The sequence below is a fragment of the Stegastes partitus genome, unplaced genomic scaffold (genome assembly GCF_000690725.1).
Source record: "Stegastes partitus isolate 25-593 unplaced genomic scaffold, Stegastes_partitus-1.0.2 Scaffold3659, whole genome shotgun sequence".
In the NCBI taxonomy this organism is placed as follows: Eukaryota; Metazoa; Chordata; class Actinopteri; family Pomacentridae; genus Stegastes; species Stegastes partitus.
In genome coordinates, this window is record NW_007581390.1 from 31,070 (window position 1) to 59,050 (window position 27,981).

The 27,981-nt window shown below is 44.8% G+C and overlaps 1 protein-coding gene across 2 annotated transcripts in view; it reads right to left on the bottom strand.

Annotated features, from left to right (window-relative positions):
- Positions 1 to 391: 391 nt before the first annotated feature.
- LOC103376082 (myosin-9-like) overlaps positions 392 to 27,981 on the bottom strand; it is a 34,436-nt gene continuing 6,846 nt past the window's right edge. The window contains exons 2-41 of one of the 2 annotated variants that reach the window (XM_008306443.1): positions 21,282 to 21,613; positions 19,382 to 19,538; positions 18,195 to 18,222; positions 17,992 to 18,085; positions 17,290 to 17,310; positions 15,223 to 15,315; positions 15,053 to 15,116; positions 14,640 to 14,738; positions 14,372 to 14,515; positions 14,148 to 14,243; positions 13,767 to 14,038; positions 13,475 to 13,648; positions 13,192 to 13,365; positions 12,938 to 13,052; positions 11,129 to 11,313; positions 10,294 to 10,415; positions 10,130 to 10,199; positions 9,890 to 10,050; positions 9,447 to 9,555; positions 9,204 to 9,335; positions 8,873 to 9,079; positions 8,630 to 8,767; positions 8,343 to 8,466; positions 8,038 to 8,209; positions 7,668 to 7,880; positions 7,405 to 7,549; positions 7,105 to 7,311; positions 6,819 to 6,923; positions 6,102 to 6,254; positions 5,756 to 6,004; positions 5,436 to 5,648; positions 5,138 to 5,350; positions 4,884 to 5,045; positions 4,673 to 4,801; positions 4,483 to 4,571; positions 4,231 to 4,354; positions 3,904 to 4,112; positions 3,116 to 3,224; positions 2,265 to 2,437; positions 392 to 2,080 (exon numbers count right to left, since the gene is read on the bottom strand). In XM_008306443.1, coding sequence (XP_008304665.1) covers positions 1,972 to 2,080; positions 2,265 to 2,437; positions 3,116 to 3,224; positions 3,904 to 4,112; positions 4,231 to 4,354; positions 4,483 to 4,571; positions 4,673 to 4,801; positions 4,884 to 5,045; positions 5,138 to 5,350; positions 5,436 to 5,648; positions 5,756 to 6,004; positions 6,102 to 6,254; positions 6,819 to 6,923; positions 7,105 to 7,311; positions 7,405 to 7,549; positions 7,668 to 7,880; positions 8,038 to 8,209; positions 8,343 to 8,466; positions 8,630 to 8,767; positions 8,873 to 9,079; positions 9,204 to 9,335; positions 9,447 to 9,555; positions 9,890 to 10,050; positions 10,130 to 10,199; positions 10,294 to 10,415; positions 11,129 to 11,313; positions 12,938 to 13,052; positions 13,192 to 13,365; positions 13,475 to 13,648; positions 13,767 to 14,038; positions 14,148 to 14,243; positions 14,372 to 14,515; positions 14,640 to 14,738; positions 15,053 to 15,116; positions 15,223 to 15,315; positions 17,290 to 17,310; positions 17,992 to 18,085; positions 18,195 to 18,222; positions 19,382 to 19,538; positions 21,282 to 21,608 — 5,880 coding nt within the window. In that variant the 5' untranslated portion in view covers positions 21,609 to 21,613 and the 3' untranslated portion in view covers positions 392 to 1,971. The remainder of the gene's footprint in view (positions 2,081 to 2,264; positions 2,438 to 3,115; positions 3,225 to 3,903; positions 4,113 to 4,230; positions 4,355 to 4,482; positions 4,572 to 4,672; positions 4,802 to 4,883; positions 5,046 to 5,137; positions 5,351 to 5,435; positions 5,649 to 5,755; positions 6,005 to 6,101; positions 6,255 to 6,818; positions 6,924 to 7,104; positions 7,312 to 7,404; positions 7,550 to 7,667; positions 7,881 to 8,037; positions 8,210 to 8,342; positions 8,467 to 8,629; positions 8,768 to 8,872; positions 9,080 to 9,203; positions 9,336 to 9,446; positions 9,556 to 9,889; positions 10,051 to 10,129; positions 10,200 to 10,293; positions 10,416 to 11,128; positions 11,314 to 12,937; positions 13,053 to 13,191; positions 13,366 to 13,474; positions 13,649 to 13,766; positions 14,039 to 14,147; positions 14,244 to 14,371; positions 14,516 to 14,639; positions 14,739 to 15,052; positions 15,117 to 15,222; positions 15,316 to 17,289; positions 17,311 to 17,991; positions 18,086 to 18,194; positions 18,223 to 19,381; positions 19,539 to 21,281; positions 21,614 to 27,981) is intronic. The other variant, XM_008306444.1, reaches the window with a different exon arrangement.

Here is a 27,981-nt window from a genome sequence, read left to right on the forward strand (position 1 = left end):
CACAGTAATAGAAATATTCAATGCAGTATTTCTGTATCTAGTACTTTTTTATTTAAGGTTGTTGTTGATCTTAATGTCAGGAATTAAAGTGTCCAGTTGAAGAATGTAAAAGAAGATGATCTACTACAAAAACAAAGCTCTCACCCCAGTGTGTCCATCCTTGTTTACTTTAACTTACTCCGTGGTAGAACCGGTTCTAACTTGCTCGTCCCTATGGGGAACTCTGACTGCCCTCTGCTGGGGACTCAACACCAGTTCATCAACAACAACTTTGCTCTCTGAGGCGTCTCATTTTGACCTTCAAACCGGACTGGACCCACCCCTGTCCTCCAGCGCTTAACAAACAAACATCAGTGTGGAATCATTACAAAGACACAAGCGGGTCGACGGGTAGCAGTTTAGAAAGCATCTTTAATTGCAATAATACCAATATTTCACAACATGGTTTCCATTCCAGAGGTGCAGACAGACAAACATTACAAAATAATCGAGATGCAGTTTTTTTTTTCTTCTTCTTCTTCTGTTTTTGGATTTTCCTCTGTTAAGTGCGAAAGATGTGATCCTTTTAACCGTGAGCTGTTATTCTTAAGTAACAACACATTCCTCTCACTTTCCAGCAGTGTGAGCCAAAAGCCGACCCTGGGCACAGCCTGCGAGGGGTTCACACCACACAGACACAAACAGCTTGTATCTCTATAGAACTGTTGATCTAACGCATCGACTCACAACCTGGCTGCACATTAACTCCTCGTGTGTGTATGTACGAAGCCCTACAGGCCGCTCGGAGTCGAGTGTGCGCAGGTGACGGCGATGAATCCGCCTTCGGTTCGTGACAACCTCAGCTGCTCTCCTCTCAGCAAGCTGTGCCTTGAGAATACAGTGTGTGTGCTGTGAGTAAAAAACTACCCCACCACCCCCATTTAAACTTTAAACCCTGAACATTAACAAAAACACTGATAGTGATAAACATAAAAATCAATGCATGTCCAGAAAAAAGCCAACAACCCTGCCCTGTAGATGATGTCAGCTGCATTTAAAGGTCTTTACCGTGTGTTGGCAGTGTGTGTACACCTGCTATAGGAGCACGTGCACCGTCGTTCTGTCACCGTTTTAATAAAACACACAAATGCAGTGGTTTATAATATCTAGGCTAAAGTGTTTTTTTTTCATCTCAGTGCAAAATTAAGAAATTTCAGCACAGTCACAATCAAATGCCTTCAGTTTGTCAATGAGTCTCCAAATTGTTACTTGACATCTGCCTCCGATTTAGTTTCCACATGAAATGTGTGTAACAAATATTTAAGCCCAAAAGCATAGTCACAAGTGCTAACTGCAGCTAAAGTGATAGAATACATTTCAGCATATAAACCGTCTTTATAAACTGAGGCGAGAGCGCGAGAATAATAAACATGAAGCACTTCCATTCTTAACCATTATAAAAACGTCTGCATAAAATACAAGTCTATAGATTGAGATATTACTTTGGTCCCCTTCCAGTAATCTGTCTTCATTTACGTTTACTTCTTTCTTTTTCTTCAATTAGAAAAATAGATCCTAAATTAGGACTATTATAAGTGGAATGTTGCTTTATAAAAAATATTTTCGTTTTTTTTTTCCTTTCTTTTTTTTTTTTTCTGAACTTTTCCCAGAGAATGAAAAATGAAGCAAAAGAAAAATTTGGCCCAAAAAAATATTGTGTGTGTGTGTGTGTGTTTGTCAGCACGACGATTGTCCGAGTTTACTGGCTTCTGTGTGTGTGAAAGTGTGTTAAGAATGCATAGATTGTCACTGTTCAAGAGATCAGACTGTCGCAGGACTAAACTTGGAGGAAAGAGCTGAATCCCTGTCTCTAGTCTGGACAACATCCTCATGTTTGTGTTCCTCTCCGCTGGAGTTACAGTAATGTGTGCTCGTATGTGTATTTGGGTCTGTCTGTTTATGATGCAGTTCTAAGGAGTCGAGCGGCACCGTTCACTCGGGCTTCGGCTCGGGGGTCTCGGTTTTGGGCTCGCTCTCCTCGTCGCTCTCGATGCCGGTGCGGGTGACAGTGCGGCGCACAGTGAAGGGGAAATCGCCACGCCTGGAACAGAAAGGAACAGTTAGCGTGCTCTTCTTAGAATAATGTGATGCCACTTCATGAAGAGTCTTGCATTTAGTCTTGTGTTTAATTTAAGGTCATCGCCTGCATTTCCCAGTGATCTTCTACATCCATCCGTGTATGAAACTAGACAATAGAAAGCCTTCGTTACATTACAGTTTCCCACCTGAGCTTGTTCTTGAGGGTGGTGACTTCACGGTTCATGACGTCTGCTGACTCTGTGGCGTCCTCCAGCTCCCTTTGCAGTTTTCTTCGGTTGGCGTTGGCCCTCTGAGCCTCCTCCTCAGCCTCCTCCAGCTGACGCTTCAGCTGCTTCAAACGGGAGTTCAACTTGTCCACCTGTGAAAAAACACAAACGAATGGAGATAAAGTTAGATGTAGCGAGCCGTAATGCAAAGCTGAGCTTCATGATGTTACAACGGAGTATTAGGGCCACATTAAGAACAAGATTTTTCCACAGACTTCGAGAAAAAAGTCATAATTTTACAAGAATGAAGTCATTACATTAAAGAATCTGCAAGAAAATGAATCTATTCCGATGAAGCTTCAGAATAGATTCATTTTCTTGCAGATTCTTTTCAAAGTCCTGATACTAATGTAATGTGGTGCTGATGCGCCAAAAAAATGAAGTATCTCCTGGTTTGTGAAACCAATGCTCAAGTGCATCTTCACGAAATTCTCCACGGCCCTCATTTCAACAACTTTCCTCTCCTAAAACAACTGGTTCAAATATTACGACTTTATCCTCAAAGTCTGTGGAAAAACATTTTTCTTAACGTGGCCCTAATACGCCGTCGTATGACGTACTGCTGAGAAACCACCTGATATTAACTCATGTTGTTTAGAAATCCCCATCTTCTTCTGGCTTTGTGATATTTATATTTTACTTATACTGTATGATTAGTTCTAGAAAGCTCATGAATATCACACTGGTAACACAGAGGAAAGCCAGAACAGGGAAACCAAAATAAAGAGAGACAGATATGAGATAAACAACGGAGAAGGAAAGCTCCTGACCTGGTCCTTGTACTGCTCCGTGTTGCGCCTCTCGTCATCCACCTGCAGGATGAACTCCTTCAGCTTCTTCTCGGTGCGTCTCACCAGCTTGGTGGCGGCCTGCCTCTCCCTGAGTCACAGAAATAACTCGTTAAAAAAACCCATCGAAAGCAGCAATAGCGCAAATAAAATATCATCCAAGTTAAAGTGCCATTAGAAAATGTACCTAAAATACATACTGAAAGTTAAAGTATATGTAATGTACAGAACTGTCCACGGTGGGCGTTATGGTTTTGTACGTCACCCAGGACGCTACACTGTCAAAAAAACATTTTATGCAACCAACAGTTGGCTACAAAACGATTTGGTGAATCATATTTTATGTGGAAGGGCTTTAAAGAGCGAGTAGCTGCTGCAGCCTTCCAGGTGAAGCCGGTTTCAGCTACTACCAACATGGTTCTGTGTCCATCATTTACAGAATTATATAATCGCTCATTGTGTTTGATAAAAGGTTCACCTGGAAGTTAACGAGTGACAAAAACGGACAAGTAGTGCAATTAAAAACATTTTGAACGGAAATGTAGTACAGGAGTATAAAGTGGAGCATTTCTGCTCTTGCTAACGTGTGCACCACGAGAGTTTAGGTGATAGCTTTAGGAAAGTTATTAAAGCAGATTTGTACATTTGAAGAACTGATATAGATGCAACACTTCCATGCATTCAATAACAAATAATAAACAACACCTCTGAAGTGAATACAAAGCGCAGTAAATAAGACATCTCTCATTTTCATGTTGTTGTTTTTTTACCTGGTCTCCATGTCCACCTGCTCCTCCAGCTGAGCGATCTTTGCCTCCAGGGCGGCCATGTTGGCCTTGTACTTGGACTTGATCGTTCCCTCGAGCTCCTGCAGCTTCAGTTTCAGCTCCTTGTTCTGACGCTCCAGCTGAGAGCGAGCGCCCTCGACGCGCTGGCAGGTGCTGCGCTCTGCAGTCAGCTCCACGTTCATCTGGTCGCTCTGAGCAAAAGTGTAACACGGAAGGATTAGTTGAGAATATTAGAAAGCTTTGTGTTTTTGTCATTCCTCCGCTGGGTGATGAGGAAAGCCTTCAATCATTTAGAAACCGTTGACAAACCTGCAGCATTGCTTTCTTCAGCCTGTCATTGGTCAGCTCAGTGTTGCACTGCTCCTCCTCCAGCTCTTCCTCCAGCTGAGCGATGCGAGCCTCCAGCCGTCTCCTCTCCTCGGCAACCTGAGCGCTGAGAACAGAGGGAAGGTGGGAGGGAGGGCAGAGATTAAAGGATGCAGGGAAGGATGTCGACCACAAACCCATGACGCACACAACTGACGGTTTGGTCATTGTACTGGAAGCCGAGAGCCGTCTTACTTCTTGGCAGCCTGGTTGTTTATCTCATCCTGCAGTTCGTCTCGCTCCTGCTGGGCCTGTCTCTTTACTCGCTCGGCAGCTGCCAGCTCCTGCACAGCGAAGAACGAGAAAAGACGAATGTTTGTAGGCGAGTGACAGAAGTAGGGCGACAGAATAGAACGGTAACAACAGAAGTGGTGCTCATGCCAACCTCCTGCATCTGGATCATTTCGGCCTCCATGCTCTTCAGCTTCTTCTCGGTCTCCTTGCTCTGGGCGAGGATCTCTTCTCGGGACATGCGGGTGTCTTCCAGCTCCCGGATAAGATCCTTCATCTGGGCCTGCGGACAAAAAAATGGGAAACATGAGGAAACTGCGGGCAAACTCAGCATTTAGTATTCGATCACTTGTTGTTGTACTCACTTGGACTTTCTTGAGCTGTTTCAGAGCCTCGTCACGGTTCTTGTTGGCCATGTCGATGCCCGCCTCCAGCTCCTTCAGGTCCAGCTCCAGCTTCTTGCGCGAGGCCACGGCGGCAGAACGCTGCTTCCTTTCGTCCTCCAGCTCGAGCTCCATCTCCCGCACCTTAAGGACGCACATGCATTACTTTCATATCCAAAACTGCACCTGAAAAAAAATTTAGTCAAAGTAAGACTGGGATCAGTTTATGTTTGTACCTGTTTAACCAGAGCCCTCTTCTTCTCCTCGCCCATCTCATCGCGTCCTGCCAGGTCTCTCTCGTACTGAGCCTTCATGGCCTGCATGTTGACCTCCAGGCGCAGCTTGGCATCCTCTGTGGCCTGCAGCTCGTCCTCCAGCTCCTCCAGCTGAGTCTTCATCTCCTCCAGCTGCTGCTCCATGGAACGTTTAGCCTTCTCCAACTCGTGGACCTGCAGACGAAGGAAGAGGATGAGAACAGTGTGTGGACAGCAAAGGGGCAAACATGCTTCTGAAAACGCATGTTCCTCGACTTACGTTCTTGCCGGCATCATCTTTAGAGGATACCAGGTCTTCCATTTCAGCACGGAGCAGCTTGTTGTTGCGGTCCAGTTCTTCCTTGATGTCCATCAGAGATTCCAGCTCCCGGGTCAGAGCCAAAGCCCGGGTCTCCTTCTCACGGGCCTCAGCTTCGGCTCGGTCACGCTCCTCAGCATAGCGGGCAGAGATGTTCTTCTCCTCGGCCAGCATCTACAGAAAGTCAGAGAAACAACGTTTGTGAAGATGAAATTAAGAGATGACACAAACTCCCTGAAACTCTAATGAACTAAAACATCTGTAGGGACTCATTGGCCAACCTGGTCGAACTTCTTCTGCTTCTTCTCCAGGTTGGCGACGGTCTGCCGGAGGTGGTCCTGGTCCAACACCATGTCGTCCAACTCTTGCTGGAGACGGGTCTTTGTTTTGTCCAACTTCTCGAAGGCGGCACATTTCTCCTCCAGACGCTGGCTTGATGACTCCAGGTCCCTTTGGAGCTTCTTCTTTCCCTCCTCAGCTGTTTCCAGACACCCAGCGTCCTGCTCTACCCTCTTCTTCATTTCAGCAAGCTGTGCGGGAAAAAAACGAAATCCGGCCGGACGTTTAATGTTGAGAGGTGGATGGTGTGGTTCATAAAACGCCTTGGAGACGGTTCATGTGTCTTACCTGAGCCTGCACTGTTTGAAGCTGCTTCTCTACATTCCTCTTGGCTTCTTCTTCTTCCTCCAGCTGTTCCCTCAGGTTGTTCTGTTCATCTTCAAGCTGGCGCAGACGTGTGCCAAGTGACAATTTCTGGCGGGTCTCCTCCTGGAGCACTTCCTGTTGTGAAGACGGACACGTAGAGTTACAAGGAGCAAACAGGACAACAGCTTACGTTTTTGAACTTGGATGTTTGAGCCTCTCTGTGCTGAATGATGCAGATTTTGAAACTAAAAAGCTCTTTTCACAGTTCTCTGCTGAGGCCGGACACCTGAAAAGACTAAACAACTGATTAAACACTCTGGCATGAACTAATATGAACCCTCTGCCTGTCGCTGTGCCACAAAGGGCTCAATGAAAATTAGACCAAATGTGATTTGATGAAGAGATTTTGGAAACGATTTGATGGATCAGGGTATGAAATCAAAAGCTATTCCTGGCGGCTGAGGCTCACTGTCCCGCTCTCAAAGTACCAAACGGTGAGTACACAGAGGGAATTTATTGGACGGGTAAAACCAGAGATAATGACATAAAAACTTTGACTGATACAAATCACAGAACCATGACTGAATAATCTGTGACACATCTGGTTCAGACGGACGTGCCCTGTATATGCCAAGTGTTAGCTCTGAACTCACAGCAGAGTATAAACAGTGTTCATGGCTTGGCTCTGCGGCAGCGTACCTGAACGTCCTGCAGTTGGGATTCTACAGCGGAGCAGTCTTTGGTTGCCTTAATGGACTTGCCCTCCACCTCATTGAGCACGCCGGTAACATTTTCCAGTTCAGCCTGTGGACAAAAGGACAGTGTTCAATTTGTGTAGATGGATGCATTTGCAAAGAAAAGCTAATTAAACTGACCAGAAACACAACCAGAAAGCATAAATGTAATCGTTGGAAATACAACAGCGCCGACAAAGAACCAGAATCCTGCTAAGTTACAACACAAACATTCTTTCAAAGACTTGTACCTGCACTTTTGCGAGTTTCTCAGCCAGCTCCATCCTCTGGCGCTCGCTCTCTGAGTGTTTGAGCTGCAGCTCCTGGACCTGAGATTCGGCCTTCTTCCTGCGATGCTCTGAATCCGTTTTGCCCTGCATCAGCGTCTGCATCTCAATGGACAGCTCGTTCCTCTCCGACTCCAGGGCCTGCTTGGCCTTCTCCATCGACACTTTGTTCTGCAGCGAACGACGCAATCAGTCAGTAACGTTTATTAACAATAAATGACACACACACCCAAAAAAACAACTGGATAAAAATGCTCAATTTACCCTCTTAGCCTGCTCCAACTGCTCATTGAGCTCATCGAAGGCCTGACCATGCTTCTGCCTCATCTCAACCATCTGCTGTTCGTGGACTTTGGCCTCATCGTCGAGGGTCTTTTTAAGGTGTGCCACCTCCGTCTCACGTTTGGTCCTACACAGGAAGAGCAGACATTAATCCAGCTGTGAAAATGAACAATGGACCCAAACGCCTTGCAACATGACGCGCAGAGGTTTAGCTGTTGTCCCGTTCCCTACACCAATATCTCTACCTGAGTTCCTGCTGAGCGGCGGTGGAGTCCAGAGTGTCCTCTAGCTCGGTCTTGAGGGCCTCCAGTTCCTCTCCAAGGTCCCTGCGATGTTTCTCTGCCTTGGTGCGGGCCTGCCTCTCTAGCTCCAAATCCTCCTGCAGTTCAGAGAGCTGAGCCTCCAACTCACGGATCTTTTTCTGGGCCATGTTCTTCTGTGCAGCCTCCTCTTCCATCCTTCAGGGAGGAGAAGTTGGATAAGTAACTTCATTTATTTGCTTTAAATGACAAACAATACAACTACTAACTGATGAACTGAGTACATGTACATACATACTGGTCTGATCACTATTTTTTTAACCTTTAAACTATGATTGTTGGAGTTTACACAGACCTGGCCAGAGCAGCCTGGAGCTCTTCCTCCTTCTTCGCCAGCTGGGCACGGAGCTCAGCGATCTGGGCCTGCAGCTCGGCAATCTGATCGTGTATCTCAGTGAAGTCGCCCTCCAGCTTACGACGGTTCTTCTCCAGCTCCTGACGGCCCTTCTCCTCCCTGCGTAGGCGGTCTGACAGAGAAAGAAAGCAAATGTTAAATTGCTGGGATGAAAACAAGAAAACAAACAAAAACCTTGATCCATTTCAGCCCAGTGTGATCTATAGGAGCTGCCATGTAAGCCACTGAGGTGTTTCCCTTCTTACCCTCCAGATCTGTGATCATGGCCTCGTGTTTGGTCTTGAGTTTCTGCAAGCTCTTGGATTTCTCTTCCTCTTCTGCCAGGTTGGTGGTGAACTCAGCGATCCTCTCCTCCATCAACTTTTTCTCCTGAATTCATTAAAAAAACACAAACAGCAAGTCACACTTTGGTGCACTTTCAGAGCAAAGTAATGTCTCTTGTTCCCTTTTAGTTTAGTCTTACAGCAAAAAGAACATGTCTAATTAACCCACCACCATATCTATCACCACTTTATAATTCTTTCATCCTCACCTTCACTAGCTTGTTGTTCTGGTCATCTAAAACCATAACATCGTCTTCAACCTTCTTCATCTTGGCCTCCAGTGTGACCTTCTCCAGCTGGAGTTTCTGTCTGGCTGCCTCCTCCTCATCCAGCTGCTGCTCCAAGTCCTGCATGCAGATAAATGACAGGAGGTTTAGCAACGCAAAAACAGAAAGTCAGAGTATTAATTCTACATGCATATTTAAACTATTGCGTGCTTAAGTTTTTTTTACAGTGATATTTTGCTGCATCTTCTTCTTCTCTGAAGTCAGGTGAGAGGCGCGCTCTTCCTCCTCCTCCACACGGGCCTCCAGGTCGTGCAGGATGTCCTCCAGCTCTTGCTTCCTGGCAGATAGACGGGCTCTCATTTCCTCAGCCTCAGCACAGAGTTCTGTTTCGGCCTGAAGCTGCTCCTGCAGGGCCATCTTCTCAGCACTCAGCTATCAGCAAAGCAAAAGAAATCGTTAAATCAATGAATAAACGGCACTTATCGTATTCAAACAAAACATCCTCCTTCTTCAATGAATTGAACGGCAGAGGGTTTTTTGGTTTCTAAAAGTCTACCTGCTGCTGTTTCTCTTCCATGTCCCGGAGCTGCTGCTCAGCATAAAGATGCTTCTCCTTCACTTTAACCAGCTCTTCATCCTTAGCTTGCATCTCCTCTTCCTGCCTGCTGACTTGAAGCAGAGGCTTCACCTGAAGATAAAGTTGTACAAACACGGAGTTAGAAAAGACAAAAGGCCGGGAAGGCAAGGTTATGAGAAGTCCTAGATGTTGGCTGAGATGTCGTAGGAGTCTGAGGTTCACCTTGGTGAAGAGCCTCCACCACTGCCAGTTCCTGAGTTTAAGATAAGCAGCACAGTTCCTCTGGATCACCTTCATTGCAGTCAGCTGCTGTTGTCTCTTGGCAAAAGCCCTAAAGAGAAATATCAGACGCAGAATCAGACAACCACACATGCTTAGTATTGCACACTTAAAGGCTGTGCATATGAGCAACTAATTTCCTTTGATTAATGTGATATTTTTCCAAGCTGACAAAAAAAAGAATCCACCAGCATCAGTTCCTTCTGACACTGAGCAAAATAAAAGGCTGAAATGCAGCTAAAGTCCAATTTAAATCCAAGAGTGTCGAGTGTAAATGTCGTCACTCAAATGCTCCAATGACAATAAAAAATATTTTGTCGGCAGCTACGAAACAGCATCTTGATAACAGTGGAGTTGTAGAATAAGCGGTGGTTAGCTCTTCTTACTTGCGGGCCACGTAGCCTCTGCACCAGGCCTGGAAACTGATGATGATGTCTGTGATCTTCATGTCCCTCTCCTCCTCCAGCTGGGCCAGGACTCCCGCTCTGAAGAAAACTTTGCTCTGGCCGATGCGGTACAGGTTGGGATCCAGCTCCAGACCCTTGATCTGAATTGGAAAGAGAGGATGATCAGTCACACTGCAGAGGGAGGAGGAATGATGGACTAGAATTTGACGGCCCCCTTACCATGAGCACGCAGGCCTGCTTTCCATCCATGAAGCCCTTGGGGATGGCGTTGGGAGTGAGGATCTCATACCTGAGAAAAAGGCAGGTGACGGGATTTTATTCAACACACAAGCCGCTTAAGAAAAAGATGCCGTGCGGGTATATCGTATGTTACCGTCCGTTACCTCTGTCTGAACTCCTGGAAGACGATGCGGTTGGGGAAGCCCTGTCTGCAGATACGGATCCCCTCCAGCACACCGTTACACCTCAGCTGGTCCAGAACCAGGTGGGGGTCCAGTTTGCCGGCCTGAGGATGAGGAACGTTTACTGATCAGCACTGTGGCAAACACAGACGCACCGCTAATCTGCACTTTTCCAACTAAAACACTATAACTAATGACAGAAACTACTGCACTAGTGGAACTAAACTCAGGAACTAAATGAATAAAATACCTATTTTGTACATTTCTATTATAACTGGCATCAAATCTAAATATCAATGAAACTTAGTGACAGATTTAAAGTGATGACAGGATCTGACACAATTTTAACAGATCAGAAAAAAACCAAGATTCTGCTTTTACTATCATCGTACTCATAAAAAGCAGATTTTATTTTGCTTTCAAATTTAAGCAAATGAGGCCATAAAAAATATGTTTTATTTCTCTCATTCACTTGTTTTAGTAATTCTACACTCATCCTCTCTCTATCATACTCAAATCACTCTCCCTCACTCTCTTTAAGCTTGTTTGCATTCTGTCTCTCCCTAGAACTTTATTGTTCAGTGACCAAAGTAGTAAAACATTTATAGTCATCACTGGTTCTGTGCGACAAGGCAGCACTCCAATCCTGTCCTAAAATTCTTGACCTTTTTGAGAGTACAATCCCTGCCGTAGAGACCTTTTAAAATACGAAACCACCCCACAGAACCTAAACGTAGTCCCTGGTTTGTCTGAGTGGAACACTGCTTTACTTCCTTAGTATTTCAAAAGGTTCCTGCATCCCGTATTTCTCTGATACCTTTTTCTCGTGGTTGGGGATGATGCAACGGACAAAGTTGGGGTTTGTGTTCCTCAGCGTGGCCATGAGCTTGGACAGCTGCTCCTTGTACAGCTGGCCCACTGTGCGGAACATGCCTTTGCGGGTTTTGAAGGCACCGGGCATCTCGGACATGGACACCTTGTCCAGACCCACAATGCGGTCCACTGAAAGAGGAGAGAAAAGGAAGACGGGAAGAAAAGACTCATTATGAACGAAGTCAGTGTGGTCTCCTTTAGTAATATGAATATTTAACCAGGCAAATTCAAACCAAATGCATGTCACAAGGAAGAATGAATATGACCATTGTCTCTCCACTTCCTCCTGGTAAACACACACCAGAAGAGAGAAGAGGTGGTTTGGGCTACGTCCACACTGATACGGCTTTGTTTCGGGATGCATGACTTCTGCTACGCTACTGGTGTCCACACCACTTCTGTGTTTTGGGATCCCTAAAACAGAGGCTTCTGAAAACGCTTTCAGTTGGAAAGCTCTGCATTTCGGTTTGGACAGGCCGAAACTGAGACGGTCGGGAACGACGAAACCCACGTTCGCTTGGGTCTCGATTCGTTGCACTTCTTTCACATGACCCTTTTGCAGAGGAAAACAAAGACTAGCGTGGATAATTCATCATGGATCACAAATCACAGGCGTTGGTTACCTTCTTGCAGCTGTTGTGCCTTTAAAGGAAACTTCTCGTTCTAGTTTTGCCGTTCTTCCTAAAGAGCATTTTCTACAATTAAGCAACCAACCCTTTGCCATCTACTTGTTGACACCAGGCACATGCAAGAACAATCAGGCATGTATGGAGGTTGTATCTGAAATGGTGTCTGGATGGAGATAACGGGAGAATTCGTGTGGACGTAGCCTCGTAAAACCAGGACCAGTGACACACCACACAAACAACAGGTGAACGTGGAGGGAAACAGAATTCAGGATGATAGGAGAGTCACTACAAGCCAGTGAAGTGTGGAAAGATAACACACCATAATGACAAAAACAAATAAAAAAATCCACCAGTGCAGTGAGTGGGAAGGATTTTGTCAATTCTTAACACGGCCAGTTTGTTGCTCTCTGAGTGGAAACTATATGTGATTATTAACTTAAATATGTATTTGCATCAGGAAGGTGACAAACTTTGGCGGTTGCAGTGGGCATGTATTCTTGTGGTGACAAAAACAAACCAAACCCATGCAGTATATACCCATTGCTGCAGTACCCATGACCAACACCAGGAGTCACCAAACAATGCTATTACACAGAAGGGAGAAAAGGAGAGTTCAATGACAGAACAAGTGGTAAGACAACCAGAAGTTTTTTGTTTTTTTCTATGACACACAGAGCTGGTTTAAGACAGAAACAACTCACAAAATTCACTTTGGAAAGATAAAGTTAGGAGCAAAGGATGAAGACACAACGGACGGCAGAGGATTCAAGTAAGCATGGTTAAACGTGTGACAAACTGCAGGAAAAAGAAGGAACGAAATACAAAATAAATGAAAGAAAAGATACTTTTCACCTGAATCTGAGTGCAGAATAGGAAAACGCTGATAAAAATAGGCTCTTTGACAATTCTGTACCTCTAAGACCCGGTAAAAGAAAAGACGACAGACAAAACGGGATCGTACGAAGGAGCGAATGGATGAAAAACAACCAACGGGATTTGGAAAAAAAAAAGGTAAAAACAAAGGTGCACACACCAGACAGTAAAAGAGAAAGAAAGCAAGAAGTCAACAAGAAAATATTATCCCACATCAAGTGATTCCTGGATTAACACAACCATCAACTCACCGTCCTTCCAGAGCTCAGACACAAACTTGTCGGTGGACTGGTTGAGCAGTGACGCCACGTTGTCGTTCAAGGGGTCCATGTTCTTCATCAGCCACTCGTCGGCCTTGTAGTCCACCTGAGGAGTCACAATGGGCACAAGATGTGGTTTTTGACTTGGATCACATTGGTATGAAAACTGGACACGTGCTCAAGTATAGAACAGGTGAAACTTTATGACAAAATAGGCCCAACAAATGCATCTTAATAAACTTTACCTTGCCGGCATAATGCATGATGCAGAAATCTGCTTCGTCCTTCAGTTTCTTGGGCTTGTGGAACTTGGGGTGAGTGCCCTGCTCCTGGAGCACCTTCTCCACAAAGCTCTTGTCTGTGGCTTTGGGAAACCAGCACTCCTCATCCAGCAGAGCGAGGATGCCAGGGGGACTGGCCTGGACACACAAGAGAGAGAGCACAAGTTGATACTGGAAATAATACGACAGGAAGAAGAAAAATATCTCTACACTATAACAGCACTGTCAGATCAGAATTCAAACTGACGGGTTTCTCGATGAGGTCGATGCAGGGCTGCAGGTCGAGGCCGAAGTCGATGAAGCTCCACTCGATGCCCTCCCTCTGGTACTCCTCCTGCTCCAGGATGAACATGGTGTGGTTGAAGAGCTGCTGCAGCTTCTCGTTGGTGTAGTTGATGCACAGCTGCTCAAAGGAGTTCAGCTGCAGGGACACAAAAGAAGAAATGTTTGAGAACACTGTTCAGCAGCACAAATGAGTCTTAGTGTATGTATTTGTTTATGCATGTTCTTGCTTGATGGTGAAATCATTTGAAGTTTACCTCAAAGATCTCAAAGCCGGCGATGTCCAGGATGCCGATGAAGGAGGCTCCCTGTCTCTTGGTCTTGTCGAGGGCTTTGTTGATCCTCATGACGAGCCAGCGGAACATCCTTTCATACGTAGCCTTGGCCAGGGCTTCCACCGCAAACTCGGCCTGCTCCTGGGTCTGAGCCTTCTGGACGTAGTCTCGGCCCACCTTGATCCTGGGCGACAGAATGGCCCTGGTGAAGTCTGTGACGTTCATGCCCATGAGGTGGCACACCTTCTGGGCAGCTGTTGCAGAGACAACGAGAGGAGGACACTGAGTCTCACAGGGAAAATGGCGACGACGATGACATTTAAGATGCAACTGAACGGTGCGGAGGGTAAAGGTGTGACTCACCTGTGTTGTCAGGCATGGACGCCTGGTCTGTGTGGCGCTCCTTCTTGAAGTTCATGTTTCCAAGCTGCAGAACAGAGGCCACCACCTTCAACATGCCTGCACACAAAGAACAAACAGGAGCATAAATATGGCGACAGCTTAATGTTGAGATGACAACATGTGTACACAGACACACAGAGGCAAAGTGCAGCTAAAAAAAGAAACCAGAACAGTTGTCGCTGTACCTATCTGCTCGTCCTCTGGAATGCTCATGATCCTCATGGCCTCCAAGGTCTCTGTAAACAGATCCTTGTCTTGCTGCCCAGGAATCGTAACGTTCCCGTTGGAAAGGAAGCGGTAGTTGTTGTAATTTTCCAGGAGGAGATCAGCTGAGATAAACGGCAAAAGGAGGAGTTAATCTTTACAGTAAGGGCTTCAGTGAGGCTCAACGATTGCTGCAGATCCTTGAGAGCTCCTCGGGGTCTTTGAACAGACTCATACTGTGCTGCTTACCACGCAGTTTGTCTCCAGCTCCTGTGAGCAAGTAGTAGAAGATGTGGAAGGTCCTCTCATCTTTGGCCTGGCGGATGGCACGAGATTTCTCCAACAGGTCTAGAGGTTGATCTGTCAAGGACAAGTGCTCCGATACTAGCATGAAAAAGCCTTCTGAACAAGTCGACGCACCGTGTTGGGCAGCAGCATTGCAATAGCTCTGTTTTCTGATCATTAAACATAAAAAGAGAAAGAAAGACACTAGAAAAAGATGGCAGAGTTCTCTTTCAGTGCAGTAAAGCATCAATAATGTAGTAACCGGTAGCTCAGCTCACTACACTTTCCAACTAGTGAGATATTTCTTAATTCCTTAAGTAATCCTGACCCTAAAAATTGCCAACACAGAAGCAAAGACGTGACAGTATTAAGGATACAAGTTTCAATATTGGCACCAACGATGTAACCGTTGACATCAAAGTTGATCCTGATGAACTTTCCCTGGAGAGAAGAACAACAAAAAACATTTACAAAAGACAAGGTGAACAGGCTGGTAAGAAAATTTATCAGAAACTGCAAAAACACAAGAAGTAGCAGTGGGCCTTACGAATCTGGAGGAGTTGTCGTTTTTGACCGTCTTGGCGTTTCCAAAGGCTTCCAAGATGGGGTTAGCCTGCAGCAGCTGCTTCTCCAGCTCCCCCTGGTGGAAATAAACAGCAAAGCAAAGCGAAATATAAAATAAACTCTTCGCTTGTGCATGAGGAATCCATCTGAATATTACTCAGCCATGGCTTCAGATCTAACAACTGATGTGTTGTGAAAACCTGATCTGACAATCTGACATTAATTTACTTGGAAAGGACTTCAACATAAAAACAAAAACTGATTAGCCTGCTTCATTATAAATAACCATGCTGACACAGTTGTGTTTGTTAATTTACCCACGATGTACTTACATTTGAGAGGGAACAACAAAACAATCAAACAAAAAGTTTTAAAAAAAAAAAAAGAGGAGGGATACCAGATACACACACCAGCAACACACACAAACAAACAAACACACGTCACAACCCAAGCATTTAATCCCAACACATGACGTCATGTTAGTGCCCAAATCAGCAAACACCCACAAACCCTGATACTGTCATTGATAAGCCGTCACCCGTTGCCCAGAGCAGAAGAGTTCGGTGAACCCCAAGCACGAAATAAACTGTTCTTTCAGCCTCAGTATTCTAAAGTTTCCTTCCTTCCTTTAGGCTTTAAGTAAAGTTCCTATTTAGTGTGTCTAACCCTCTAAACTTGCTCCCATTTTATTCTTTCTAACTCTGCGCTCATGTTTTACTGCAGTATAAAGTCCTGCGCCTCAGTGGAAACTAGAAGCAGAGGGAACTCACAAATGTCTTCTGTGCAGAATGACACAGCCATAAATCTTTTCTCTCTCTCTTTTTTTTCTAAAACCAAAAGTTAAATTCCACAAAAATTTTTAAAAAATAGAATCAACATTTTCCCCAGTGTCCCTCAGTGTCACCAATACTGGAAAATGTTGTCTTACATAATACAGATGTTTAACTTTCCTCTACAATCATTTTTCACATTATTCCATACATTAACTCTACATATATATATTTTAGACTGTACCTTTTGACAACCTGTTCCTCTGTATACTGTGATTGAGCCATTTTATATTAATTGTATTGCCAAAATATGTTTTATTTTCCTCTCAATCTTCCTTATTTGTTTCCATGCTCGTCTCCTCTCTGTTCATTTGAAAATCCCTAAATTTTTGTCTAATGACTGCTGGTTGCAGCTGAGTCAGTCACGGCTCAGAGCAGCACAGAATTGAGTGTTTTTCAACAGAATCTGGTTGCCGATTCAATTGCTTAATTCCCCTAACAAAACTGCATGTTGCACATTATTAATTAAAGGAAAGAAAGTTGAAAATCTGACAGTTCTTCCTGTTAAACGATCTAATTCTGGTGTTATCTTTTCAAACATGCTTGCAGGTTTTGGGGTTCAGAGAGTTAACACAAAACTCTTGCACACTACTTTCTACCTTCTAAACAATCCTTGCGGACACAGTACATCCAATACAATAAGGCTGTATTGTTTGCCCCCCAACATGACTTGAAATCTCTTGATAAATAAAAAACAGGCCGTTACACAACATGTACGCTCCATGGGACGTCAGTGTGTCTGTTCATAAGAGTACTGAAAACTACTGTATGAACACACACACTGCACAAGCAAAAAGAGAAAAGCAATTTTGGACTCAGGTGCACGCACGAAAGTAGCGAGAAAAAAAAATGTGTGAAAAATTAAACCAGACAAATATAAATACATGTGTCAGAGCAAAAAACTGCTGTCATTTTTTTTTTATCCAGCAAAGACCCCTCCCCTCTTATCCTACTATTGTCTGGCTGAATTTTTCACAGGAACACATACGGCTGCCACGGAGCTGCAAACAAACTTCCTCCCTACTTCCTATTGGCTGGCAAGACACGTCACCTCTGCCCTTTGTACAAAGTGACTCCCACAACAGTGCGCTCCAGCGAGGTAGGGGGGGAAGAAGACGGAGGGTGGGGTGGATTCGGAGGAGGGGGTGAGGGCGGAGAGGGAAGGTGATGACAGAAGCAGGTGGGGAGGAAGAGTGAATGAAGGGGGAGAGTTAACTCACATGTGACAGGATCGAGCTGTTCTGTTGATGGGAAGAGAGAAATACAACAACCTCAAAAAGGGATGATAGATGTGGTTTTTATTAAAAACCCCACTGGGTCGCTTTCAGCAGCATCTATCACAGCGCTGACAGGTCAGATAAAAGCAGTGCAGGGTTTTCCAGCGCAGGCCTGATGTAATGTATGCCTGCTTAATGGCGAGCTGACTTTTTATTTCTGATGAGAAGACGTAGTAAAAATCAGCAAAACCAAACACTTCTCTGATAAAGAAAGGTCTCTGGTCTTTGTAAGCTGTCAGAGTGCCAGGAGCCTTTAAATCTACACTACTGTTTTACTGTGCCTGCAGGGCCATTATCTTGATTGCCACGCATCCATTCTTTTGATGGCGGTTCTTTTTCTTTTTTTTTTTCTGTACCACAGAGGAGTTTTCCTACTGCAGGGAACACGTCGCTTGAATACAAGAATGTGATGACGGATTGACAGTCAGCTAATGTGTGCACATACAAACCCCTGGTAAACATGTCTAAAAAAAAAAAGTGGTTAATCAAGGGTACAGAGAGGAAACGGAAAATTATACCCCTGTAAAAATAAAAAGCAATTAGTGTCTCGCTAGAAAATGAATCAAATAAAACGTCACAGCAGGGAGTAGGGGTGAGATGAGGACATGAGCTCAGAGCTAGGACTGAACGAGAGGTCGGACTAACCTGATCTTTCTTTGTCTTATGAGAGGAGGCCACATGAGCCAGATACTGGATGACCTTCTTGGTGTTCTCTGTCTTACCAGCACCAGACTCGCCTCTGTACAACACAGAGAAAATACAAATTACTCACAGTCAAGCGAACTAGTGGATAAAAATTGTGTTCATACCAGAAGGACTGCTGATATCTGTGTGTGTTTGTAACTCACGTGCAAAGGATGGACTGGTCTTCACGATCTGCAAAAAGGAAAAGACGTGCAAATGTGGATTATGTCATCTTTATGTCTCATTGTAAATGAGCGTACGTTATCGCCACAGTGCAAAGCGCCTTTGTCTGTACAACAGGAGGTACATAGACCACAGGCAGGAAATCAATATCCTGTTTCCTGTGACCGTAAAGACGTGCTGCCGGGGTTCTAGCTAACAGGCTAATTACCCCGGCGCTGCTTCCAAATGCGGTCCGAACATTTTGCCGGAGCCTAACGTGCAGAAAAAGAAAAAAAAAAGAGCACCGATGGGACGGAGGGTGCAGCTTTGGCGCTCAGCACATCAGGTAAACAGACATACAAAGGCTGTAATGCTAAGCTAACAGAGTCCATGCAAGAGGTGGACAAGACAAACACATTACGACACAATAGCCCTGCAGGAAACGCCAAGCAGGGACTCATGGTGTTACTTCACTAAACACTGGGGGGAAAAAAATGATGTAATGTGGCAAAAAAAAAAAGCCTGAAAAACATGCCAAACACAGGAAATGTGTTAGCAACGTTCAGGCAGGATATCTGCTCAACATAATCGCTGTGAACTCCTGTGTGGCCTTAAACATCAAAGTTGAGCTGTGGCAGTGTCAAAAACAAAAAGGAAATGTTGTTAGCTAAACAAAAATCTGATCGAGTACATTCTCTGTATATCCTCCCTCCCAAAGCAGCTAAGTAGGTGTAAGGAGACGCACCTCATAAGTCAAACATAACCTTCCTCAGCTTGAGTTGAGAGCATCTGGTGTTTGCCGACGCCAGTGGGGCAAATAAATCATATGGAATATCTTCCACTCACTCCAAAAGTCTGCAGCCATTGGTCTCCAGTGTCTTCTATTTCAAACTCCTAACTCGATATGCACCACCTCTCTCGCTGCATTTCAGTTTTAAGAGAAGTTAATGATACAAATGTCCTGCCAGTGTTACAGAATCCAGGCAAAAAAAACGATTCTCTTAAGAGTCTTAAAGTTTACAGCTCTGTGTGGTATCGCTCTGCACACAATAGCGTCTTTACAAAAAGAAATATTTTACAAGTTTGGAGATCCTAAAATAATTCTGGCAAACATTACATCACGTACGGCTGCAGACAAACTCCACTTCTAATGTCTGATTCTCGGACGGCGGGGACGACGGCGGCTTACCCTGCATCATGCTTCTGTAGGATGTGTCGGTGATGGCGTAGATGTGAGGCGGCATTTCGTGCCTCTTCTTGCCCTTGTACATTTCCACAATCTCCTCTGAGTAGATGGGCAGGTTCTTGTAGGGGTTTATGACGACACAGAAGAGACCGGAGTACGTCTGCAGGACAGATGATGGTGGCGATTTAGATAATAAGCAATGCATATGAAGGTATCAGTGGAGGAGGAGTGTTGTGGTGTCAAAATGGATAAACACAAAATCCTAGAGACTGGATATGTGGAATGCAATAAAGGAAATTTGCACATAAACGTCTAATATATTGCTTTTTGTGGTTGTTATAAACTTGGAGGTGTAAAATAGAAGCTGGTAAGATGTGAACTCATTTACCTCCGTCATTCCTCAAGTCCCCTACAAAAAGTTAAGACTCCCAGCTTTACGAGCCAGTAAGAACTTGACGCAGGTACTGTGAAACATCGAACTAACCAATCGTCATACAGCCTAAATGCCGACTGTGATTGACAGCCAGAAGGGGGCGGGAGCAGCAGAACAAAACATTTAGAACAGCCCTAAAACCAGGAGTCAAGGTGAAATCAACCATCTTTGCATTATTTGCAGGAGATTATTTTGCTGAAAAGGGGCCCAATATAGGATCATTAATGTGCAATGCATGGTAAAGATCATGAACTGGGATGCAGGGCTTCCCCTAAAATCTGCCTCTTGGTAAAACAGAGAAGCTGCACTCTGCCCTGATTCAATAAAAAAAAGTCCTCCCATCCCCCATCAGTGCTGTGCTAGAAGTTTCTCATGAACTCTGATTTGTTATCCTCCTATATTATGTAATATCAACCCCACCCTGCTGCAAGTTTAAACTGATGAGTGACCTTGCTATTGTAAAAGCACAGCTACTTAACAGGTTAGCCAAGTCGTATCTCAAATCTGCATGTTGGAGTTATCTTTTCTCCAATAGAACTTTAAAAACCGCCTCCATTCCTTTCTATAATGTCCATTAAATCTTTTCTGCTGTGGACTCATATCTCCTTCCTGACATAACTTCTGAGCCTTTTTTTTTTTCTTCTATGTTCTGCATTCCTGTGCTGCCCTCCCAACATCTCTGTACCAGGCGTCTCTCCCTCTGTTGTACACCCACTCTCCCCTGAGAGACGGTCAATTTTCAAGACTACAGAGCCTGGAGCCACTCAAGCCGACCGTAGCCTGGATCTCTGGAGGGAGCGAGGGAGGGGACAGCAGGCTGTGTTGATATGACCGGGTCACACCACCAGAGTCAAAGAGACTAAATCACTCCCAGCCCAGAAAATGGCGGTAAATAACATTAATTATGGGAGCTGTAACGGCAGTTACGACACGATTTACATTCCATGTCCATCTTTGCGAAAAAAAAAAAAAGTGGACCCTGAAGCCCCTCCTTCCCTAACTGGTTTTTCACATCTCTCATGCTCTGGACGGCATTGTTCCCTGCAGCTTCCTGTTTACAAGATATCTCCAAACACAGAGGGAGAGAAGACGAAGAGAGCAAACAAGACAGTGCTAGAGGGAATAGACCGAAGACAAAGACAGAGAGGGTGAAGGAAAAGAACTCCATACCATGAGAATGTTAACAGATTGCACACTTTCCTTGCACTGACAACATGCACACAATGGGTCGCCTTAAACAATGGGGCTTAATGAGATAATTAGGAGGCTGGAGGGAGAGACGGACTGGGCTGGAGATTAGCCATTAGCAGACTATTTTCGATGAGCCAGTGGGGATTTTGGAGCAACAGAAACTTTAAATCAACCCCAATGCATCACTGTCACATCACATTTCAGAAAGCGTGCTTTAGAATATGTGAAGAGCTGCTGTGTTTGGTGCACTTTATGTCAAAAAGACCGCTGCATACTCACGTATATGAGACCAGAGTAATATCTCTCCTTCAGGTTGTGCAGCACAGAGGCCTCGTTCAGGCAGGTGAGCTCGGCCATGTCCTCGACCTTGCTGAATTTGGGCGGGTTCATCTTCTGGATGTCATCCTTGTTCACCCTGATCTTCTTGCCAGAGTCTGCCAGCTCCACCACGCACTCGTCGCCGCGCTCCTCCTTCACAGAGCCGGCTTCGAACCCGAGGCGCTCCGACGGCACCCATACCAGCTTCTTGGTGGCCCAGTCGGCCTGTGCCAGCGGGTTGTTGACCAGATTGCGGTCCACGTACAGAAACTTGTCTGCGTCCGTCATGGTTGCTGATTCGGAGAGAGAGAGAGAAACAGTGTTTGTGGTTAGTACAGAAAGATCAGGAATACCACAAGAAGAGTATCCGTTAAACGTTATCCATCATCACGTTGAAGTAAAATTATATTTGTGTGTTGCTACACGTCTCCAGTGAAGTCTGGCAGGAAAAAAAAGCTGTGTTACATAATAAAAACTTTTCTTTTTTTTTTAACAGAAACAGACCTTTGCTATCCTTCCATCTTCACATTTAATCTCTGAGGAATGCAAAGGTCACCGCTGATGGGATGCACAACAGAAAGAATCTGCTCAAGTTAGGCTGGGTCGACATAAAACACAACCATGTCAAACCGGAGTCTGCGATACTCCACGGCTGACTGCTGGGAAGACTTAATCAAATTTCCAGCTGCCGGACCTTCAGGGAGACCGAGGAGAAACATGCAACCAGGATCAGAGGGAGAGAGATTTAGGATCGCCTCTCAGCAGAGACGCCTCCAGTTTGGTTCGAGGGCTCCAGTAACACACAACTGTCACAAGCGAGGGAGCATCTGTTTGTTGACATTCCTACTGGCCGGCCACGGTGCCTGTTTGGAAGTGGGATGGGAGCCGACCGGTGGGGGAGCGTAGCGTAAACCTCTTAATGAATAATAGCTCTTATCAACCAGGTAGTACCAGGAACTAAATCACTGTAGCGAAATCAGGCAACAAAAGTCCCGTTTGTTCATCCCTGTTTGTGTTTTTATGATTCACATGAACTATAAAGATAAAGAATGAAAATATTTTTTCTCAATGCATGCTTGGCTGAGATACAGGTTTTTTTTTTTTGGTAAACAACACCACAGAGTCATGTTCTTCCTTGTAATTTTCCATATCCAGTCTGCCTGAAAAAGCGAACAGCTGAGGGTTTGAGATTTTTTAAGTACATAATCACGCTGAAGCAATAAATGAAGGAAGTTTTCATGTTTTGTCTCGGTATCCGTCCGACCACATCTTCCTTTTTTTCAGACCAAGCATGCGTCATAATATTAATACCAATCAGTGAGTGTTCAGTGGAGGTTTGTGGTGACTTTCAGTACAACAATCTGCGCCTCACACACTCGAGGTATCACCACGGTGACTTTTTAGGAGGTGCAACAACACAGGTTAAGTTTCTCATTTCTCTGGTGAAAGTTCAGATCAAACGAAATGCAGAAAAAGGGGACAGCGGTGGTCCGTTTCTTTTGCAAACCAAAGTAGGACGAGCTAGCAAACTCGCAAAAGACTGCATCATTAAATAAATAACAGCGCAGTCCCAACTCTCCTAATCCTAAAGCAAAAGCGTGATTAGCTGTGACAACTACAGTGACACCCATCGAACACACCAGGCATCTTGGAAGTGCAAGTACATTTTAAAGCAGCAGACATACGAATCACTACTTCTGTTCAAAACTTTGAGAACAAAATCAGAGATTTGTCATTTGGATCTTTAAGCTGAAGGTTTTGTATACAGGCAACCACACCGTCAGTGTTGTCTTGCAAAAACAACGAGGCGTGAGGGGAATTTATGAACTTCATGAAACCTTTCCTGGACTTTTTTTTTTTTCTCCTCACAGACAGAAAACAAATGCTAAACATAAATGCCGCATGCAGAGTTTTCATATCAAACACAAGCACACTACCCAGCACGAACAATATCTTGCAACACGCCACTGCCCTAATACACCTGTGAAAGCTCGTATATAACACCTTGTTGACAGGGAGTGCTGCAGTAACCCTTATAGAAAGCGACTAGACAAGTATAACCAGTATTAAGAATTAAAAGGAAAGAAGCGTGCCTGAGCCAAACCACCCAGCAGCAGAAAGCGCACTGACACTTTGGGCAATTAACCGAACACAGTGTGCTTTCTCTGACACCGGTGCCCCAGACTTCACTATCTCAATTATCATTCCGACTCGGCAGGAGCACGACACGGTTTTCCCAACGGCACAGGGATCGTTAGCCTTTCTCAGCGTTCAAAGGAGGAACCGAGAGTTTTCCTAAACACAGTTGTTTGCAAAGATTTGCAACGTACGCCGTCGTACGCAAACACCAAGGAAACCGCAGCTGAGATCAGTCTCGACTTGTACACTTATCATGTCTGCGTTATTATTTTAGCTGGAAGTGTTTCATGGCCATGAGAGTCACTTCGCATTGCAATGTGGTCCAGTGGGACGAGGTTCTGCTGCCAAGTTCTTATGCTCGACGTTATAAAACAATGCTTGTACACAGCAGTGCAGAGACACGCTGATCTTACAAGCACCACATTTTCCTCGACTAATGATAGACTTTATTGATTTTCATTTAACAGTAGGTCAAGTATGACGTAACTTCGTGGCTCACATGTCTCTCAAAATCCCCCTAAGCCCCGTTGCCATCAAAAACAATGCAGAATCTCATCAACAAGAGTAGCGTTGCTGACAAAACACCGAAGCAGGCGTGAACTGAAAACGCAACAGGCTCTCGAGACGCTTTCAAAAGGAGACTGAAGTCGAGGTTGTGGCATTTAACAGGGTTGTGTCTTTTCCGGCACATTAACCTCTAATCTGTGAGAAAGCTAGCAAAGGCAGAGCCATTCTTCTCATGACCCCTGCCTCTCTCCATCCTCCATCAACACGCCGCTACAGCTGACGTCCATCACTGCTCACCCCGCCTCATCTCTGGTCCTCCGACTTCAACCTTTACAAGCACCCGAATGAGGGGCAAATTAGTCCCGCTATGACTCTCAGCTGGCTCCAGGCTTCCTCCTTTGCCTTCAGTCACCCTCGTCTCCCGGTCCAGAATCCTAACAGCAGCCCCCCACCACCTCCCTTTCTGTTTATCCAGTCTTTTCAGGGTCGCATTCCTCCCATTCTCACCCTTTATCAGGGAGAGACAGTGAGCAAAGGCATTCCACAAATTTCTATCCTCTATGCCTCCCCCCTCCCTCCTCACCCTTACATCTTTCTCAGACCTATTTTCTGCTGCTTTTTCCTGTTTTTGAGCTCCCCCTTATTCCCAACACATTAACATGTCAAGCGTTCTTCAGACGTTTCGCTCAGGAAGACACCGGCCGGCATCATGGTCGATTAGATCGTCCCATTGTTCTCAGGATCCTTGACAATTCACTTGACCATTACTTGCTAAGCTACATTTCAAACAGTTGGGCTCATCCGGGGCTGCATAAGAGCATGACTGATGATCGTCACTGCTAAAACAAGAAGTGAAACAGGACATGCTGAACACAGTCAGTGCTCTGGTATTGGTTTGGATTATGTTTTAAAGCTGTGGGGACACATGTAGGCCACATCTTGAACACTTCTACACAGACACCATCTACTGCTGCACCTGATTGGCTTCAGCATGTACTGATTGCAAGGTCGTTTATACTAATAATTGTAAACCGAAGCTTTTAAGAGGTTTCAGCTCTGATATTTATTGTTTGGGAAAGTACAGCAGCTAAGCAAACAATTTAACTATCTGTTGATTATTTTCTTTCCTCAGAATAGTCCCATCCAATGTGATTTCCTCCCATCAACAGGCCAAAGCACATGCACATTTAGTTTACCACCACCTCAAACTGACAAAATAAATCAGCTGAACCATCGAGAAATAAGACACAAGTCCAGATTGTTGATGTCTGCCACAGTCCGACTTACATGCTTGACACAGATAACTCCGTGACACACTTCAAACTGCGTCTCCAGAGAGCGAAACGAGGACTAAAATTACTCCAACAGCTATTCTAGTTTGACGAGCGCTGTTCTATATAGAAAGTGGAGAGAAGAGGGAGGGATAAAGAACTCCCAGCAGCCAATTTTAGATCTTGGCCTTTCCTTTTGGAGATACACAGTTTCAGTGGATGTTGACTTGACATTGACGTTAAACAGAGCGCGTTAACACTCCCCACACAACCCTTAGTCGAGGTTCAGGTTTGTCGCTGCCTTCCTGCCAAAAACCAGCCATAATCCTGTAAGAATCAAGGTTTCCCTGATTTCCTGTCGCTTCGGAGGATCGTTCGGCTGTGAAACCACCATCTATTCTGTTGAAACCCATTTACAATGAGATAAGCCGGTCTAGATAATCATAACAAGGATTACTTATTAGCTGAAGGCATGGCAGTAGGTCATCCTGAAACCAACCCTCGCAAAAAAAATAAAAAATCTTTGAGTTTTATAGACTCTGACTGAGATACCATTAAAAGGATTATATTCTAGAAAAAAAATCCCCAAATGAAAACAGAGTTAGTGCTATCCTTTCAGAGGGATAGCCGACCTGAAAGAGGAAGAGGAACCACCAACACAAATAACACAAGGAAGAGAACCGAGGGCCGGTTTCTAAAACTGGATCACAGAGACCAGAATGTGGTCGCAAACAGAGGAAGTAATGCGGGAGCCAGGACTTTGAGGAAGACGTGGAGGAGGAACGAGGAGACGAAAGGAAAAGGGAAGAGCTACAGGGCGTCCTGCTCGGTCCCGTTTGTCCCGTTTAGAAAGCAGGTCAAGCTTAGTCTTTATAAAACAGAGGCCATCCATCCATCAGGCAGACTCCCTTTCATTCCTTTCCACCTCGCCGATTCTCCCCGAGTTACTGTAAAAACCAGCGGTCGTGACAACCTCCACCACAGCTTGACCATGTACAGTCAAATCCTCCTGCTCCAGCTGAAGGGAACCCATAAACCAGCTGTGCTGTGCTCACTGGCCCATTGGCAGGATTATTAATAGAACAACAGCCAAAGTCAATAGCGCTGTGCTCCCACCAACTTCATCCCATCAGAACATCCCACCAGCACAGGATGAGCCAAAGCTGCTCGTCCTCAGCTGTCTTCCTCGGGCGGTGGACGTTGTTTTTGCACCCTTGACTGTTTGACTTCAGCCGTTTATCTTACCCATTCCAACAAATACTCCAGTCTATTTCTACTGCATCAGTCCCTCCCGTGTCTCGGCATTACCACTTTCATCCCCCTCACAGTCGGATGATCTACTGACTGTGACTGCATGGAAGACGGTAGGTGCCAGACAGTAAGGAATGAGAGCATCATTCCTATTTTTCAACCGAGAATGCAAACTTGGACAATGATTGATTGTGTTATTCATTTATGATTCCAACACTCATATAAAAAGAAATAAGTGTTTATCTTGTCCACTTTCGATTTGATGCCGAAGTTAAAACATCGTAAAATGCAATATACAATCAGACAGATTGAATATCAAAGTCCATCTGTGTCTGTGGCCCATTTTTTCATTTTATTTTTGACTCAAGAAAAAAATAATCCAAAGAGCAAAAACAAGCCATTATGAAAAACTACATAAATAATTTCTTCTGATTTAATTTCTCGACTTAAGATGAATAGAAACAAATACTAGATGGATTTTAAGCTACTGAGTCAGTCAAAATTCATTACGGGCTCACCGGTCGACTTCTTCGCTCCAGTTCACCCTCCTCCTCTGAAAGTGGGAGGGTGGGGCAGGAGGAACAAGAGGGGAAGGAAAGGAAATGACAAACTGAGAAAACTATTTTGCCATTTGTGGAACTCGGTGTATGCGAGTCTTTCAAGGAGGAGGAAAGGTGGCATTCTCCTGAGCACATGCTGAACGGTTCTGAGGACTGAGACGTAAATCAAGCCTGCTGGAAAATAACCGCGCTGCATGACAGATCTACATCACTTTCCACATTACTTTTCACATTCCTGCCCCAACCAGGATCCAATTTCACTGCACTGGTAGCAGGCCACTGCCATCCACCACTTACGGCGAGGAGGCCCATACTAGGTCTTGCTAAGCCTTCATCACCTACAGCCAGAGGTTCCCAGAATGTTTTGTCTGACCCCCTCAGTCCTGTCAGATGAACTTCAACACCGATTCATCAACAACCAGCCGAGTTACAAACCTGTTCATTTGAACTGGATGCTATTTAACCCTAAATTAGGGGCTGTTACAATATTTGTTAAATGACTGAACAGTTTAAGCTGTTTTGGTTAAGTTTGCATTCGTACCATTGATGCTACTTCTAGTGGCAGAAGCAGAAGGTTTCAACCATTTATCAGTTTTATCTGTGATTAGCCGTTAACATCATTTTTAAAGTAGTTTTCACACACTCCTAATTACAACAGGTGGCATTAAGCTGGGGGTTACATGTTTCTACCCCCTCAATTTACCAAATTCGCTGTGCAATCTCAGTCTTTCCATGTCCGCCCTCAAGTCAAGCATTCTCTTAACAATCTTTAACGTGTTTAGATGCTGTAGTAGAACAGAATTTCCCTCTGGGATTAATAAAGTCGGTCTAAGTCTAGATGTTACTAGAACACAGGTAGCTCTGCCCCCAAAAAATAAAAATAAAACACAGGTGTGCCGACCGCAGCTCCACCCCTCTACCTTAACATTTCAT